This window comes from Benincasa hispida, chromosome 4 (assembly GCF_009727055.1).
Source record: "Benincasa hispida cultivar B227 chromosome 4, ASM972705v1, whole genome shotgun sequence".
Lineage (NCBI taxonomy): Eukaryota > Viridiplantae > Streptophyta > Magnoliopsida > Cucurbitales > Cucurbitaceae > Benincasa > Benincasa hispida.
Genome location: NC_052352.1, coordinates 1,694,113 through 1,713,176, shown reverse-complemented (window position 1 = coordinate 1,713,176; position 19,064 = coordinate 1,694,113). Strand labels below are relative to the sequence as shown.

The 19,064-nt window shown below is 31.1% G+C and overlaps 3 protein-coding genes across 4 annotated transcripts; all 3 read left to right on the top strand.

Moving 5' to 3' along the window:
* Window positions 1-2,059: 2,059 nt before the first annotated feature.
* Window positions 2,060-6,317, top strand: LOC120075858 (monogalactosyldiacylglycerol synthase, chloroplastic). Of its 2 annotated transcripts, none has more exons than XM_039029567.1 (8): window positions 2,060-2,997; window positions 3,191-3,363; window positions 3,494-3,655; window positions 3,732-3,873; window positions 4,246-4,470; window positions 5,243-5,305; window positions 5,381-5,455; window positions 5,696-6,026. In XM_039029567.1, the coding sequence occupies exons 1-8, from the start codon at window positions 2,491-2,493 to the stop codon at window positions 5,876-5,878; spliced, it is 1,530 nt and encodes a 509-aa protein (XP_038885495.1). In that variant the 5' UTR covers window positions 2,060-2,490; the 3' UTR covers window positions 5,879-6,026. The 2 variants fall into 2 exon arrangements, with proteins under 2 accessions (XP_038885495.1, XP_038885494.1); XM_039029566.1 differs by having other exon boundaries at window positions 2,064-2,997; window positions 5,809-6,317.
* Window positions 6,318-15,948: 9,631 nt separating this feature from the next.
* LOC120076508 (probable steroid-binding protein 3) lies at window positions 15,949-16,396 on the top strand. Its single transcript, XM_039030356.1, has one exon. It carries the CDS (start codon window positions 16,013-16,015, stop codon window positions 16,310-16,312), a length of 300 nt encoding a protein of 99 aa, XP_038886284.1. The 5' UTR covers window positions 15,949-16,012; the 3' UTR covers window positions 16,313-16,396.
* A 1,550-nt stretch (window positions 16,397-17,946) lies between these two features.
* Window positions 17,947-18,667, top strand: LOC120075577 (probable steroid-binding protein 3). Its single transcript, XM_039029105.1, has one exon. It carries the CDS (start codon window positions 18,064-18,066, stop codon window positions 18,364-18,366), a length of 303 nt encoding a protein of 100 aa, XP_038885033.1. The 5' UTR covers window positions 17,947-18,063; the 3' UTR covers window positions 18,367-18,667.
* The last annotated feature ends 397 nt before the right edge of the window (window positions 18,668-19,064 follow it).

The window sequence follows — 19,064 nt, the reverse complement described above, 5'->3', positions numbered from 1 at the left end:
TTTTATTTTTTTTCCCTTAAAATGTGAAATAATTTTCCGAATTTTTAATTTTGGATTTAATAGATTGTTTTTACTCGTTTGATGAAAATCTAGATAATTATTTCGTTTTTTTTATTTTTTTTTTAAAAAATTAAGTCTATTTTCTTTCTATTTCTTACAATGATTTGCATATTTTACAATAGTTGGATTCTTAGTCAAATTTTAAAAACAAAAATAAGTTTTTGAAATTTTTTTTTAGTTTTCAAATTTTGGTTTGGTTTTTTAAACTATTACTAAAAAGTAGATAATAAATGAAACAATTTAAAGATGAAAGTAATATTTATAGACTTGATTTTTAAAAAAAAAAAAATTATAATGACTACCCAATGAAACTTTTAACTTTTTTTTTTTCCTTTTCTTTTATATTATCTCCAACCTAACTTTCAAAGAAAAATTTGAATACTTTAGTCATTACCTAAAAGTAAATATAGAATCTATAATCACTACTTTTTTTTTTTTTCCTTTTTAAAATGCCTTGGATTTTAAAAAACACTTTTAAACCTAGATAACAAAGTAGAATAACTTTTCGTTTTGTTAAAAAAAAAATTCTTTATGAGTGAAGGAATGTATGAACATGGGCACAACTACATCCAAATATTAACTTTTTTTTAAAAAAAGAAAAACTAAAAATTAATGTCCTTTGTAATCATTTAATTTTTTAAATTATACCTATTTTCTTCCCATTTTTGACAATAATTTTCATCCTTTTTAAATAAAAGAGTGGAATTTCTAACCAAATTTTTTAATATATATATATTTCAAATACATCTTTTACTTTTAAAAAATTGGCTAGTTTTTTAAAACATTGATTGAAAGTAAATGATAATAGATGTGAAATGAGTATTTATAGGCGTAATTTTCAAAAATAAAAAACTAAATAGTTACTAAATGGAACCTAGAGTATTTTTTGATAACTTGGGTTTTTCTTCTTCTTTTAATTAAACTTCTAAACATTATTTCCACCTCTGTATTTCTTTGTTTTGTTACATACTCTATAAAAATGTTTTCATAATCCAAGTCAAACTTTGAAAATTAAACAATCTAGTTTTTAAAATATTGCTTTTTTTTTTTTAAAAAAAAACTTAGTAAGAATTCATATGTTTCTTTAGGAAAAGTGAAAACTATAATAAAGAAATGAGGGGGAATCATGAATAAGTTAAATAAAAAAACTAAAAAAGAAGGTTCAGTTTAGTAACTATTTTGTTTTTTATTTTTGATTTTTTGAAATTAAGCCTGTCTTTTCCCTTTTTTTTTTTTTTATTGTGATTTGAATATTTTTAAGTATAATGGTCGAATTATTAGCAAAATTTGAAAACACAAAAGCAATTTTTGAAAAACTACTTTTTTAGTTTTCAAATTTTGATTTGGTTTTTTAAACCATTAATAAAAAAAGTAGATAAAAAAATGAAAAAAATTTAAAAATGAGAATAGTGTTTATATGCTTAATTTTCAAAAATAAAAACTAAAAGTCAAATGATTATGAAAAAATAATTATCAAACTACACTTAAACACTTAACATAATCTAAACTCTCAATTTTAAATATTATGAGTTTTTCAAATATGTGTATGATAAGTTATTAACATATTTAACATTTATTAATATTCACAAAATAAAAAAGTTTACATGATCTATTAACTCCTAGAAAAAATTGAATATATGGTGGAGACTTATTAGACAATAAATTAAAGGTTAAGAGATCAATTTGACATTTAAAAAATTTAAAAACAAATTAGACACATGATTTAAACTTCTTTCAGATACCTATTTCATCATTTTCATAAATTAAGAAATCCATGGGACAACATCAAAGTTAATCCACTAAATTTGTAATTAGAAGGGGGAAAAAACTATTCTTTTACTCGTCAAATTCAAATGCTGTCCATATTCTTTATTAATGACTAGATTTTAGATGGAAAAAATAAAAATGAAAACTTGGATTAATTTGACTGTCGGGTAAAATGGGGTATTTGGAGAAATCATGAAAACCCCAAAGAAAGTTCTTTCATTTCGTTGATTTTCCAAAGAGAATTGCGATGGACGGTGGACTAGGAGACGACTAGTGTAAACCTATTACAGTTGGAGGGTCCTATCCGATAGTGTATAGGTATCAATTTCCATTGTCAATGGAATATGCGCTTCAATTCTGGGCTATGGAGCTGTGAAAACTAAGCGCGGAGAAAAAAAAAAGGCATAAAAGGACACATCCACAAGCGCCATATTTCACTAGATCCTCTCTTTGTGGCTGTGGAACAAGCAGTTCTCGAAAGCTGAAGGTCCCTCTCATTCAACTTCAACATCCCTCTTTTTTATTTCTTCATTCTAATTCTGAATCTTAATCTCCCGCAAAATCTCTCTCCCGCCTTCTTTTTTCTCCTGGAATCGTTCAATTTTTGGTTTTACAGAACACCCATTTCGTTGATCTCCATGTATCTTACTTAGCTGCAAAAACATGCGTAATCCGTCGGCTATTGTCCAAGAAAATGGTTCTGTTTTCGATTTCGTTTCTCAATTGGGTTATTTTGCGTTTAGTTCAAGGTTTCTTAACTTGAATTCTGATGGGTGTTCTGGGTCCTCGTCAAACTCTCTTTACTTGAACCGGTTTGAGGATTATCGTTGTGTCAAAAGGCCACCCAGGTCTGGTGTTTCGTTGAGTTTGAGTTCAAGAGGTAGCTCGAGCTTAAGGAGATTTGTGAACGAGTTCAATAGTGTGATAAAGTTCCATTGTAATAAACCCCCACTTGGGTTTGCTTCGTTAGGTGGTGTTTCAGATGAGACCAATGGGATTAGAGACGGTGGATTTGGTGTTTCGCAGGATGGGGCACTGCCATTGAATGGAGTTGAGGCTGAGAACCCCAAACGAGTTCTTATTTTGATGAGTGACACCGGTGGGGGTCATCGGGCTTCTGCTGAAGCGATCAAGGCAGCCTTTAATGAAGAATTTGGAAACGATTATCAGGTTAGTTTTGCTGGGTCGATGCTTAGGATTCTTTTATTGGACCCAAAATGCTGGTTTAGGATCTCATACATGTGACATTCAATTTCTCAATAATTCATTCGAGGTTTAAGGAAAGCATATTGTATCTTAGCTTTATGTGGTTCTGTGACAACGTTGACATTGCTTCATCTGGATCTAATGTGAATGATTGCAGGTGTTTATAACTGATTTGTGGACAGACCACACTCCTTGGCCGTTCAATCAATTACCAAGAAGCTACAACTTCTTGGTGAAACATGGCACATTGTGGAAGATGACTTACTATGTGACCGCTCCTAAAGTGATTCACCAGTCAAATTTTGCTGCAACTTCAACATTCATAGCTCGGTGAGTTTTTCCGCCCCTCCCACTAGAAGTTGCCTTAAGATTTTCAATGACTATTTTCCTTGATTGGCATTTTGGTTCTTTTGAGTTGTTCAATTTCATGAAAATTTTCTTATTCATCATCGTCTCCCAGAGAAGTGGCAAAAGGACTGATGAAATATCGGCCAGATATTATTATCAGTGTTCATCCTCTGATGCAGCATGTTCCCCTTCGTATCTTGAGGTCAAAGGGCCTCTTGAATAAGATTGTTTTCACCACGGTGGTCACAGATTTGAGCACCTGCCACCCTACATGGTTAGTCATTCTTTTTGTTATGTCTATTGACCCCTTATTCACTGCATAGTTTTCATCATATTAATATTCTGTTCAGGTTTCATAAGCTTGTAACGAGATGCTACTGCCCATCAAAGGAGGTAGCAAAGAGGGCTTTGAAAGCTGGACTCCAGCCTTCCAAACTAAAGGTTTATGGCCTTCCCGTGCGGCCTTCCTTTGTTAAGCCTATTCGTCCAAAGGTAGACTACTGATTTAAGAATTGTCTTTTTGCCTTCACTACCATGCAGTCTTACTTGTCTCGTCTATTCTTCCAGTTTTAGGACTTTAAGAATTGTTTTCGATTGACGATGCTTTTTTTCTCTCCACGATTTCCTAACTGTACACTTAAGTGTTTAACTCTTTAGATCCTCAAGTTATGTAGAATAGGAACCTTATATAATTTTTTTCTGAAAACACAAGTGGAATGGTCTCTGGGAATTTGCAATAACCTTTTTCCTTGAGAAATATTTCATTCACCATGACATAAAATCTTTGAAGTTGTTATTTAATATTGAATGGAATTCTGGTCTAATTTTTTGAATTAAAGCCTGCTTCTTCTATAATGATTACAGATTGAGTTAAGAAAAGACTTGGGCATGGATGAAAATCTTCCTGCTGTGTTACTCATGGGAGGGGGAGAAGGTATGGGTCCCATTGAGGCTACTGCAAAGGCACTAAGTAAGGCATTATTTGACGAAAATCATGGAGAGCCAATAGGCCAAGTTCTTGTGATTTGTGGCCACAACAAAAAGCTAGCTGGCAGGTTACGTTCAATTGATTGGAAGGTTCCTGTTCAGGTATTCAACTGTCTGAAATCCTCACTTATGCTTTGATAGCAGTTTGGACTATTGCCCGTTATCAAATTTTTTTAAATTCTCATATTGGTTTTATAGACAAACAGAATTTGTCAAAAAGTCAAAAATGCCGTCTTTTATCTTTACTGAAGATGTGTTTCCTGCAAATGGTTAAAATATGAAACTATGGAAGCTATGAAATTCTTCACTGATGGAATCCATAATACCTACTCAACTTCTATGTGAGTTTGACCCACTTTTTGACTTTGCTTGCTTTTGACTCCCTATAACCGGTTTGACGATCTTGCTTCCTCAAAGTATTGGTAGGACATGGGGACCTGAACTCATGCATTAATTTACCAATATCACCTATACTGCCCTGCTTGCAATGATAAAAAAGGCTAAGAGCTTTTACTTGAACAAAAGGCCCTTTGTATATTACTTGAAGCATCAAGTAGGTGACCCTGAAAAGAAAACTTAGCAACTTTATAGGAGCTGGTTTCGACCATCTCTTTCTATGTTTAGTGAACTGTTGATGAGCTAGGAAATTGACGTGCTAACGCCTTTGCACCTCGACTTTAGTGCTCCAATGAGGGCATATAGGCTTTGATTGGTCAAAGTCAGCTGCATGTTATATGCTTTATCATTTATGACGCATACCAAGTTTCAACAAGTTTGTCATTGGCTAGCTATAGTTACTACCTAGATGCTTGGTCGAAAAGACATCCATTCCTAAATTCATGGACATCCACCAAAAGTTTCTCTAATGTTGTAGGTGAAGGGGTTTGTCACAAAAATGGAGGAATGCATGGGAGCTTGTGATTGCATTATAACAAAGGTAATTTCTGAATGGATATTATGATTTGATTTTCACGGTGAATGTGGCTATCAACTAACGAGTTTACCTCTGCAGGCGGGCCCTGGAACGATCGCTGAAGCCATGATAAGAGGTCTTCCTATAATTCTGAATGACTACATTGCTGGACAGGTAATTTTCTTATTGAATTCTTCAAAGTTCTGTACATTGGCAGGTCATTCATAAATTTCTTTCATGTATAGGCAAAGTCGATACAGACATTTCTCGTGACCTTGAGGTTATCATACAATGAAAGAAACACTTCCCAAGCTAGTTTCTACGTATTAGGACCATCAAATCTATAGGACGCATGCAAATTGATATTCTACAAGTTTAAATTAATGAATTGTGATTTGGTTGCTCTATTCACAGATTGGTCACACATCATATATGTTTATAGAACTGGATGGAGCTGTCAAAAATTTCAGGTTACTTTTCCCATCACAGTCATATTCGTTACCAAAATACTTCTTTTTTGCTTTTAGGAAGCTGGGAATGTGCCATATGTCGTTGAAAACGGATGCGGGAAGTTTTCAAAATCTCCTAAAGAGATAGCCAACATTGTAGCAAAATGGTTTGGGCCAAAAGCAGATGAGTTGTTGATCATGTCACAGAATGCCTTGAGGCTTGCCAGACCCGATGCTGTATTTAAGATTGTTCATGATCTCCATGAGCTTGTTAGACAAAGAAGTCTTGTGCCACAGTATTCCTGCTGATGCATCATGCAACCTTAAAACTTTGGTGGGAGCCTTATACTTAGGATGCAATGTAGTGTCATTCAGAACAACAAAGGAATTCTTGTGCCTCCTGAATGAAATGCATATCATAAGTGTTGCTTTTGTTGCAATTGCTTGATTTTATGAGGGGAATATATTAGATTTAGCATTGCTTAGCAAGCATTTTGTTGACACCGATTCTTCAGAATTAATATTGAAAATTGAAGTTTGCCTGTCTATTCCTTACAAATGTTATGTGCAGATGATCTTTGCGTCTATCTGTTGGCTCTTTTCTTCGAGAGGAGGCTCCTATGATATATATATACACATATATATATTAGGACTTTATTATTATTTTTGTAAGGATGTTTCCGTTGCTTTTTACAATTGTTTTTATACCAGATCGGAGGTGGGAATTAAACCTTTACCTCTTTTATCTATTGAACTATACATGATTTGTTTGTGCTTTTAACTAATAAAAAAATTACATTATTATCTTTCTTGGTGTTGTTAATATATTTAAGCTGATTATTTTTGAATGAAAAAGTGTTTGTTTAATCCTTTAAGATATCACTCCAGTTTCTGGTAATTTTTTCAATGGGTGAATTTTTAAAAATAGAAAAATAAGATAAATTATTTACACTATATAACAAAATTTAATATTCTTTGATAGAAACTGATAGAGATTGATAAAAGTCTATCAGTGTCTATTAATGATAGAAATTGATAGAAATTTATCATTGATATTATGTGATAGATGTTGATAGAAGTTTTATTGAGGATATTTTTACTATTTTTATAAATAGTCTGACATTTTTTCTATCCATAAAAATTTCTCATTTTTTTTCTTCCTTTGGAAATATGAAGGGAGAAGATCTCTAGAATATTGGAAGATATGGGTCATATGGCATCACTTGAGACAGGATAGAAGTTTAAGATTCTGTTTTCCCCTTTTCTTTTCCGTCTAGATCACTTTCTTTTAATAAAAAAATCTCTAAACACAATTGTGACACTAAAGTTTCATTGGCTAACTATTTTATTTTTTATTTTTAGTTTTTTAAAATCAAGTTTATTTTCTACCAATTTCTTATAATGATTTGCATCTTTCTAAATTATTATGTTTGAATTGTTAGTCAAATTTCAAAAACAAAAACAAGTTTTTAAAAACTATTTTTTTTTTTAGTTTTCAAAATTTGGCTTCTTTTTTAAACCATATTGAAAAGTAGATAATAAATGAAGAAATTTGAAGGTAGAATTAATGTCTATAGGTTTAATTTTTTAAAAAAACCAAAACCCAAATAGTTTTCAAATTCAACTTATTTTTTTAGAAAATAAATGGTAGCTTGCGTATGAAATGCTATGGAAAGATGTGCAAGAAGATTCTATTGTAAGGATGAGGGGAGGGAGGGGAGGGAGGGGAGGGCTTTTCTAGAATTTGTATGGATGAATGGGTGTTTCTTTTAAATGGTTAAATTACTATTTTGGTACTTGTAGTTTGATGATTATTTTCTTATAGTCCATATTCTCTCTAAATTATTCTTATGCTTTCAATAAATATAGAAAACGAAAAAACTCACTCCTCTAGCTCTCTCAAACCTATATTTCTCCCTTACACGTTTCTTAAGAAAGTTCCTAACATACCAACATAAGTTCTTCCAATACGTTTTTTTTCTTACTTGCATGTTTATTAAGAAAATCACGAGGAGGTCACCAAACCTAAGATTACTCTAAGCCAAATACGCTTAAATTTTGAGTTCTTATGATTATCCATTGAAAAAGGTATCAATTCAAGTTTATTTTAACCATTCTTACATGACCTGATAAGTACCCCCTCTCATTCAGATGAATGTAGTTTTGGTTCATTCATATACTCTTCCTCTAATTGAGGCTTGAGCAACACATTCCACCAACTTCTATCTTGATTCATCTCGAACTGTATCGTACTAGGATAATTTCCTCCATTATACTAATCGTAATGCCCCAACCTAGAATTTAAACTAGGATATCGATTTTGGATTTTGAATCTTGGTCCATGGAGACTTTACCAACTAATGGTGGAAGATTATTTTTAAGATGCATTTAAAGTATATTGATCAAATTTTCACACTTTCAAATACAATCATATAGACCAAAACAGTATTTTTACCTATATTTTACTTAAATTTAAAGTTAAATTATAATTTTTATTATTTCCATATTTTGTTTTGAGTTTCAATTATTTAACTTCAAAAGTTTTATTTTAGTTGTAGAATGGTCAAAATTTCTCAAATCATTGTTGAAGTTACAAAATCGTCTCTAGTATTTGTGCTACATTTTTTTTTTGAATAATTCTTAGAAATAGCACTACTTAAAGTTTTAGAGGATTTTCAAAAATAGAAAAATAAGAGAAATTATTTACCTAAGATAACAAAATTTTAATCTTCTTTGATAGAGGCTAATAGATATAATAGAAGTCTATCAATGTCTATCAGTAAGAGAAACTGATTACAAAAAAAAAAAAAAAAAAACACTCGTATCAATGTCTACCAGTGTTTTTTTTTTCTTTTTGCTATTTCTATAAATAGCTTGGCATTTTTTCTATCTTTGAAAATTTTTCCAAAGTTTTCCACATTTCAACAATAACATCTTTCTTGGCCAATTATTCTAATGACTCATCCTTGGTGCATCTCGATCATGATCGACACATGAGACCAAAAAAAAACTAATGGCACATTTGAAACACAAATTTTTTAAATTTTCGTGATGGAATTCTAATCATACGAAAAATTGTAAATTTGACTATGCAGCCCAAGATGCACCGAAGTATAGATGTTTCCAGTGTGAATAATTACTTCCATTGGTATGAAGCTTTTGGGGTAAAACCAAAAACAAAACCATGAGGGTTTATACCCAAAATGGACAATATCGTGGAGATAGTTGGAGGGTCGTTGTCCTTAACAATTGATATCAAAGTATTGGTCTAGGTCCAACTGTGTGGGTTGAATCCTAAGATTCTGAACAAAGAAATTTGGTGAGCCTTGTCCGTGTTTTATCTAGATGATAAGAGTAAGTGTGATCCGTGCTCATGCTCGGATGAGCAAGTGATCCAAGATGAACGGGAGGTGCCTTGGGATTTAGAACAAGCTCTCATGGGTGGGAGTGAAACAGATTTGTTCGAGGGGAGGTTCAAAGTGTATTTTGTTTGAGGGGAGGTTTGTTAAGTGCAAACAAAATCCCACATTGGGTTAGAGAAATGAATGATCATGAGTATATAAGAAGAATTATCTCCGAAGCCTTTTGGGTGGTACCAAAAGTAAAGGCATGTGGTTTATGCCCAAAGTAGATAATATCATACCATTTTGTTTTAATTATATATATTATTTTATTATAAAATATAAAAAAAATATAATAATACTTTATAATGTGTACTAACGAGAACTTTTTGTAAGTCTGATGATTGGGGTTCGATACTACCAAAAGGTGGTTTTTTTTTCATCTTTATATTGACTAATTCTTATATAACTTTGTTTATATTATAAATATGTTAAATTATGTGTAATGTACCATTATTAGTATCCATTAGCCATGTGTCTCAAAATTATATATTATTAGTGTCCATGTGTTCCACCTCCTACTAGCCAAATTGTCTATAAATATTGGCATTTTGTAGATTTTGAAAGATACACATATTGGTGATTAATCTAAAAATATTAGAGAAAGTGGAGAAATCCATTTTTTGTTATTTTATTTATTTTATTATATATTATTATTATATTATATTTTCTCCATATCCGTGTTCTCGTTGCATGTAGTTGTGCTCCTCAAATTCACAACATATTACCAACACAAGCTTCTATCGTTTTCTTTGCTAAAGGTAGGTCCTAAAGGTATGTCGATTTTTTCCTCTTCGTTATAATTAATAAATTTAACGTTATTTTGCATATTTAATATCTATTAAATTTATGATATAAATACAATATTTTATGATAGTACTGCCATGATATAGCTCACAAAATTAGAATTTTTCACCCTTGATATTTACAACAGCAATTATTTGTCATGGGTACCTGATGCAGAAATCCACCTAGATGCTATGAATCTTGGAAAGAGGATAAAGAAAAAGCTATGATTTTTCTTCGGCATCATCTTCACGAGGGATTAAAAATGGAGTATCTTACAATAAAAAATCCTCATATATTGTGAAAAAATTTGAAAGAGATGTATGATCATAAAAAAAAAAAAAATTATTCTTCCTAAAGCTCGTTATTAGTGGATGCACTTAAGGCTACAAGATTTCAAATCAGTAAGTGATTACAACTCCGTATTATTTAAAATCAGTTCGAAACTATTGTTATGTGGAGAAAAAATTACTTAAGCTAATATGTTAGAGAAGATATTTTCTACATTTCATGTCATCTCGAAGATGCTCCTACAACAATGATATTGAGAGAAATGTTTTAAACAATATTGTGAACTAATTTCATGTCTTTTCTTGGTCGTACAAAATAATGAGTTATTAATGAAAAATCATGAATATCGACCAACTGAGATGACACCATTTCCTGAAGTGAATATTGTAAATTTTAATAATAATCATGGTCAAGGTCGTAGTTGTGGCCGAGGTCGTGACTATGGTAGAGGAAGAAATAATTATTATTTTCATGGTGGTCATTCTTATCATTCAAATTTCAAAAGAATCATATAAAATGATGATCACAAAGGAAAAGCTCTACAAGATAAGAGTTCAAAGAGTGTTAAAAATACATGTTCCGATGTGAAATGATTGGGCATCGGTCACGTACCTGTCATACGTCAAAACACATAGTTGATCTCTCTCAAGCATCCCGGAAAGAAAAAAAGAAAAATGTGAAAACAAATTTTGCATATCAGGATAATGACATATTTGACCCATCCCATATAACAAATTTGGATGGGGCAAACTTTTTTGAATCTTCTAAGAGAAAATTAGCAGTATTGATGGAGCATCAAGTGTTTCCTTTGACTTTGAAAAATCTACACTTAATGTTGGTTTTTATTGATCTCCATGTTTTTTTTTCTCTTAGTAGATTTTAATATTTGTATATTCCAAATGTCGTTTTTCTTATTGTAATTATTTTCTTTTGATGAAGAAACCTAGATCATTTTCATATGTTGGGTGACTAAAAAATGAGTAAAAAAGATCTATATCTGGCGAACAATGCAACTACATATATAATACTTACAAGTAAAAAATATCTTTCCAAACAGACAATATTGGAAGCAAAAGTCAATATAATATCAGGTTCTACAAACCTAATTGAAGGTTTGGAGAAACGAATCTTATTTTGCCTAGAGGATAAAATTTATAATTAACAATACATTGTTCTCTAGTCAATAAAAAAGAAATCTACTTAATTTTAAAGATATACATTGCAACGGTTACATACTGAGACTGATAGAAAGAATAATATGAAACATCTTTATATCATACCTACTGTGTCATAAGAAAAACGTATATTGGAAGAATTGTCTACTTTATCTTCTAGATTATATTACTCATATAGGAACAATTGAAACATATGCAACAATGAACCTGAAGTTCATGAATCCATACACATTTACAATTTGGCATGACAGATTAGGTCATCCAGAGATTATAATGATGAGAATAATGATTAAGAATTCAAATGGATATCCATTGAAAAGCCAGAAGATTCTTCAATCTAAGGAATTATCATGTGATGCTTGCTTTCAAGGCAAATTAATCATTAGACCATCACCAGTTAAAGTGGGGACTGAATCACCTACATTTTTAGAATGAATTCATGGTGATATATGTGAACCTATTAACCCCCAAGTGGACCATTTAAATATTTTATGGTATTAATAGATGCATTCACCGGATGGTCATATGTATGCTTATCAAGTCGAAATCTTGCATTTGCAAGATTACTTGCTCAAATAATTAAGTTAAGGGCACAATTTTCTGATTATACAATTAAGATCATTCGTCTTGATGAAGCTTGTGAATTTAAATCCAAAGCTTTTGATAATTATTGTATGTCAATTGGGATAAGTGTTGAGCATCCTGTAGCTCATGTTCATACATAAAAATGGTTTAGCAAAATCATTCATAAAACGTTTGTAGTTAATTGCTAGGCAATTTCTTATGAGAGTTAAGCTTCCTATACTGTATGGGGACATGCTATTTTGTATGCAACATCACTTGTATGCATTAGGCCAGTAGCTTATCATAAGTACTCGCCATTACAATTAGCTTATGGTCATGAGCCAAATATTTCTCATCTAAGAATTTTTGGATGTGTAGTATATGTTCCAATTGCTCCACCACAACGTACTAAGATGAGTTCTCAAAGGAGGTCAGGAATATATATTTGATATGAAAATTTGTTGATTGTCATTTTAATGAGACAAATTTTCCAACATTAGGGGGAGGAATTAAGAACTTGGAAAAAGAAATTACATAGAATGTATCGTTATTCTCTCATTTAAATCCCCGTACAGATCAATGTGAACTTAAAGTTCATAAGATAATTTATTTGCAAAGTATAACAAATGAGTTACCAGATGCATTTATAGATGCAAAGAAAGTAACTAAATCTCGTATACCAATTGCAAATGTTCCATCGAAAATTAATATCCCAATACAGCAAGTTATCACTAATGAGTCTGGAATACGTTAGACCAGTGGGTTCCAAAGATAAAAATCTTTGAAAAAGAAAACTAATTAATAGTAAAAAAGACTTGGTTGAGGATGTAAATATCCATGAAGAAATCCTTGACATAACTAGTGAGGAAGGTGAAATACCGAAAGACAATAATGAGATTTCAATAAACTAAGTCATGACAGGAAAAAGATGAAATCGAACTCATGTAGTTATTGACAACATTTTTGCATATAATATTGCTCTTTATATTATATCTGAAAATGTGGATTTTGAACCAAAATCTATAAGAATGTTGATATAGAAAAACCAAAATCTATAAGAATGTTGATATAGAAAAGATTGGCTCCAGTGGAAAGAAGCAATCAAGGCAGAATTAAACTCACTTTCAAAATGTCAGGTTTTTGGACCAATAGTCTGAATACCAGAAGAAGTTAAACCTGTGGGATAAAATAAGTATTTGTGAGGAAAATAAATGAAAATAATGAGGTCACAAGATATAAAGCAATACCAGTTGCACAAGGTTTTTCACAAAGACCTGGTATTGATTATGAGGAGACGTATTCTTCGCTGGTGGATGCAATTACACTAAGATATTTAATTGGTCTGACTATGTATAAAAGTTTGGATATGCATTTTATGGATATAATCACAATATATTTTTATGGATCTCTTGATAATGATATTTATATGAGAATTCCAGAAGGATTTAAGGTGCCTAAAACATATAAATCAAATTCTTGAGAATTGTTTCAATAAAGTTACAAAGATCGCTATATAGATTGAAACAATCAGGACTAATGTAATACAATCGCCTGAGTGGATATTTGTTGAAAAAAGTGTATCAAAACAATCAAATATGTCCATGTGTTTTTATAAAGAAGTCACTGTCAGAATTTGCTATTATAACTGTATATGTTGATAGCTTAAATATAATTAGGACCCCTAATGAGCTTTCAAAGGTAATAGAATATCTTAAGAAAGAATTTGAGATGAAAGATCTCAGGAAAATAAATTTTTTCCTTGGCCTGCAAATTGAGTATTTAGAAGATGAGATATTTGTTCATTAGTCAACTTATATAGGAAAATTTTTGAAAAGATTTTATATGGACAAAGCACAGCTATTGAACATTCCAATGGAAGTTCGTTTCACTATGTGAAGAAAGATATATTTCGACCTCAAGATGATAATGAAGAAGTTCTTTGTCCTGAAGTACCATAACTTAGTGCAATTGGTGCATTTATGTATCTAGCTAATAACATAAGACCATATATTGCATTTTCAGTAAATTTATTAGCAAGATAGAAGCATATACTTTGTTATCTTCGAGGAATGATCGACATATATTTGTTGTAGTCAAATAAATAAAATTTTGATTTAGTTGGTTATGCAGATTCTGGATATTTATCCGATCCATACAATGCTAGATCTCAAATAAGTTATCTGTTCACATGTGGGAGAACTGCTATATCATGGCGATCGGTGAGAGAGACCATAACAACCACTTTCTCAAAATATGCTAAGATTCTTGCAATTCACGAAGCTATTCGAAAATGTGTATGGCTAAAATCAATGACTCAACACATTCATGGAACATGTGGTTTGTCTTCTGGTAAAAATCTTCTAACAATATTATACGAAGACAATACAATATGCATATCCCAAATCAAAGGAGGATATATTAAAGGGAAATATATTTCACCGAAGCTTTTCTACACTCATGATCTTGAAGAAAATGACGACGTCATTGTACAACAAATTTATTTGAAAGATAACCTAGCAGACTTATTTACAAAGACATTACCTACTGCAACCTTTGAAAAACTGGTGCACAACATTGGAATGCGGCGACTCAGAGATTTCAAGTAATATTTCCATGAGGAAGAGTAAATATACATTTTAAGAGTATCAGATTATATGAATATGTACTCATTTTCCTTCACTAGGATTTTTTTCCCAGTGAGTTTTTTCCTAGTAAGATATTTTAACGAGACATATTTCATATATAATGAGCATTTAAGGGAGAGTATTATAAATATGTTAAATTAGGTGTAATGTAAATGTCCATTATTAGTGTCCATCGGCCATATGTCACCTATCCATTCCCCGATGTATTGTCTATGTGTCTCAAGATTACACACTATTAGTGTCCATAGCCAAATTTCCTATAAATAGTGTCATTTAGTGGGTTTTTAAAGATATAAACATATTGTTGATCAATCCAAAAAGATGGGAGAAAGTGGATAAATCCATTCTTTGTTATTTTATTTACTTTTTATTAGTTATTTATTTTATTATGTATTATTATTATATTATGTTTTCTCCATAACCATGTTTTCATTGTACATTGTTATGCTTCTCAAATTCACAACAATTTAAGATTAATTATATGCATATAATATTAATACTAGAATAACTTAATTTCATTTTTATTTTTTCTCGCATATGTATAGAAATATTAGGCCCCTTTGGTAATTATTTGGTTATTGGTTTTTAGTTTTTGAAAATTAAAGTATATATACCATTTGCACAAATAATTTTTTTTGCTTGGTTATTTACTTTACCATTATTTTAAAATTAAAATCAAGTTAGTATAATTTTAATCCTTAGTTTTTAAAATTACAACCAATAAATATCTAAACTTTCAAACTCTAATATGTTTCTAAAAAATGTAAAGATATGTAAACTTTTAATTTAATATCTAAAAATCTCATAAACTATTAAAAGTGCTTAAAAATTAATCGTTGTATTAGACAAAAAAAAATTGTTTTTAATTAAACCTCAAATTTTCAATTTTGTAGTCAATAGTTACATTGTTTTGTTTTTTTTTTAATTTTATTTTCAAAGTATGGTATTACGAATTAGACACAAAAATCAAGATGTCAATGATCTAATGATATATTTCAAAGTCCAAGCATTATAAATTATTACAAATTTAGAAATTAATGGGCTAAGACTTTATAAAGTTTGTGCTCGTCTAACATGAAATTTTGGATCTACAACTATTTGTATGCTAGTTAATTATACTAGATGTGACGATATTATATGATTTGAATATTTATTTCGGTGCATCTAAAATTATATTTATATAAAGTTGTACCCTCTTATATAAAATTCTGGATTCGTTATTGGTGAGGTCTGGTTATCCTTATCAAGTTGCATATTAATGGTGGTTAGTGAGTCAAATTATTCCAAATGGGACATGTCCAAAATCTTTTACTTTTTTTTTCTCTTCACTTTCGATTGAAGATGAATATAAAAAGTGGTTGAATTCACCACTTCAACTGAAGCTACGGTTCTTCATTCTGATAAAATTTCCCCTGAGCTAATGGAGCTTACACCTCGGCAACTGATGGCATACAATGGCACCGACCGATCAAAGCCCATCTATGTGGCTTTGAAGGGCTGCATCTACGACGTCACAGCAGGCGCTTCCTTCTACGGTCCCGGTGGCCCCTACGCCATGTTCGCCGGGAAGGACGCGAGCAGAGCTCTGGCCAAGATGAGCAAGAACGAGGCGGACATCAGCTTTTCGCTTGAAGGACTCTCTGAGAAAGAAATGGGTGTTCTCAATGACTGGGAGAAGAAATTTCAAGCCAAGTACCCTATTGTTGGCCGTGTTGTTTAATTATTTGTTTCGCTTTGTGGTCTCTGTTGTAATTTCGTATTGCTCAGAAGTCTTAACGTAATGAATAACCTAGCTCAATTGCTACACTGTTTCTTTGTATTGGAGAAGTTGAATACTTACCCATATTTGTAAAAAAGGACCAAATAGGTTCCTTTTGACGTGTTATTTACCATCGATATTTTCAAAACCAACCCATGTTTTTTAAAACTAAAAAAGAACTCGTTTGATAATTTTGTAGGTTACATTTAGTATTTATTTCATTTATTGTTTTGCTTTTTTTTTTTTTTTTTCTAAATTAAGTTATTTCTTTCAAATTTTTTATTGAATTCTTAATTAAATTTTTAAAATAAAAATAAAATTTTAAAAACTTTCAAATTTTGGCTTGATATTTTAACCTATTGATAAAAGGTAGATAACAAAAAAAAGAAATAGATGAGAGAGTAGTGCCTATAGACTTAATTTTAAAAAATAAAAAATATTACAAAATAAGATTTAGTTTTTTATTTTTTAAAATGAAATTTATTTCCTCTTTATTTCTTATAATGATTTGCAATGGTTGAATTTTTAGCCAAATTCTAATATATATATATAGTTTTCAAATTTTTTTTAATATTAATGAAAATTCAAAAATAAAACAAGAAATTTAAAGGTGAAATTTGTGGTTGTAAGCTTAAATTTTAAAAATAAAAACTCAAATAGTTACCAAGACAATGGTTTTTAAAAGACGTTTTTGTTTTGGGGATTTGAAATTTAGATTCAACTTCAATAGTTTTAGTTAGGAAAAATGAAAACCTTAGTAATAAATTGAGAGATAAAAAATACAATTTTAAAAAACGAAAATTTTAAAACCAAATGGTTCCAAACATATGAATGAATTAATAATGAGGAAATGTTATAGTATAAACACAACAACTGAGTTTTAGTTTAAGAATAGTCCAATTGATAAACACCAATTAACTTTCTAAAGATTGATGAATTTTATAAATATTGAATATTGTACCTAAGTTTAAAGTTTCAAAGTTGGATAAAATATTAAATATTACATGAAAATTTAAAGTCTCATAGTTTTACAATTGAACTTGAATTGATGCTCGAATAAAAATACGACTTTTAGCAAATATTGTGCTATAGTTAAAATTCTACGTAGAATTCATAAAATTTAAAATTGTAGATAGATAGAGGACAAAAAAGAAAAAACAAATTGATATTGACCTAACACAATCACCAACACCGAAATTTATGATTTAAAAATTGAAGAGATAAATTTTAAAGAAAATACAATAGAGTCGTGATGTTATTCATATTTCCAAAACTTATAAAAACGACCATGCTTGTATATTTGATCAAATCCTTTAACATTGAGATACTATAACACCATTTCAACGTTGTCACCTCAAATTTTTTAAAACTTTAATTTTCGTGACTTGATTGCAATTTAGGTTCGATTAACTTCAATTCGATCATGATTCTTGTAAAGCACTCCAAAACGAACTCAAATTACTCGATCTAAAAAAAATAATAATAAATATAATCTAGCCTAAATAAGTAACATGAAATAGCACATTCAAGTTGCTATCAGATCCCTATTAATTTTGGGTCAGTCACTGGAATTATTTGGACTGGGACCTTTCCAAAATCTTTTGTTATTCGTTCTCTTTTCTTCGATTGAAGATAAAATAAAAAGTGGTTGAAGAATTCTCCACTTCAATTGAAGCTACCGTTCCTCATTCTGATCAAATCCCCCCAAGCTAATGGAGCTAACACCTGGGCAACTGTTGGCCTACAATGGCACCAACCCATCAAAGCCCATCTATGTTGCTTTGAAGGGCCAAATCTACGACGTCGCAGCAGGCGTTTCTTTCTACGGCCCCGGTGGCCCCTACGCCATGTTCGCCGGCAAGGACGCCAGCAGAGCTCTGGCCAAGATGACCAAGAACGAGGAGGATATCACCTCTTCGCTCGAAGGCCTCTCTGAGAAAGAGATCGGTGTTCTCAACGACTGGGAGAAAAAATTTCAAGCTAAGTACCCTATTGTTGGCCGTGTTGTTTCTTAAACATGTAAGATTATGTGGGACAAGTTTATGTGTTTCGCTGCGTGGTGTTTGTTGTAATTTTGGGTTATTTCCGAGCATCCTGAGGCATCGTAGTGCTCAGAACTATTAAATGAATAATTGTTCAACTCTGAAGATGGGATTTGTTAAAATGACTGTAAGTTTGTTGTGCTTGGTCGAATAAGGGTCTTAATGGCGGATTGGTGCCAGTCTGAACGGCTAGGTGAAATAAGAACTTATTTCAGCTTTGTTTATTATCAATTATCATGTGATTTCTTATGGTTTGGAGTCGTTGATTCTTGAATTTACCCACTTCTTCGTTTTTATTAACAGAATATACTGGTGATGGGATGGATTTCTGTGCATGCTCTTACTGTTCTTGATTGTTTCTGATTATTTGTCTGGTTTCCTTTTGTTTCAAAATTCAAAACTATGTTTGTCTGCCTATACCCAGGGCTTTAGTTCGTATCCAATTTTATTTTTTAAAGGAAAAAAAAAAAAATTAAAACCTGGGTTTGGTTTTTGGGAAGGTATAAGATTCAATCTAAACTCTGAAGTGACAGTTTCTTCAAAGTCTATATGTACCTTACAAAGTCATGGATTCCACAGCGTTTTTCGCCCCTCTTTTCTTTTGATGAGAAACAAAAATTCAATTTCATTAGCCTTTGCCCAGGGAGCGAGATTGAGGAAGAAGACTAGGG

Bases quoted from the DNA above. Each gene is read 5' to 3' on its own strand.
- LOC120076508 (XM_039030356.1), top strand. From the start codon at position 16,013: ATGGAGCTTACACCTCGGCAACTGATGGCATACAATGGCACCGACCGA.
- LOC120075577 (XM_039029105.1), top strand. From the start codon at position 18,064: ATGGAGCTAACACCTGGGCAACTGTTGGCCTACAATGGCACCAACCCA.
- LOC120075858 (XM_039029566.1), top strand. From the start codon at position 2,491: ATGCGTAATCCGTCGGCTATTGTCCAAGAAAATGGTTCTGTTTTCGAT. The intron at 3,874-4,245 runs GTAGACTACTGA...TAATGATTACAG, and splicing joins TTAAGCCTATTCGTCCAAAG to ATTGAGTTAAGAAAAGACTT. The intron at 4,471-5,242 runs GTATTCAACTGT...CTAATGTTGTAG, and splicing joins ATTGGAAGGTTCCTGTTCAG to GTGAAGGGGTTTGTCACAAA.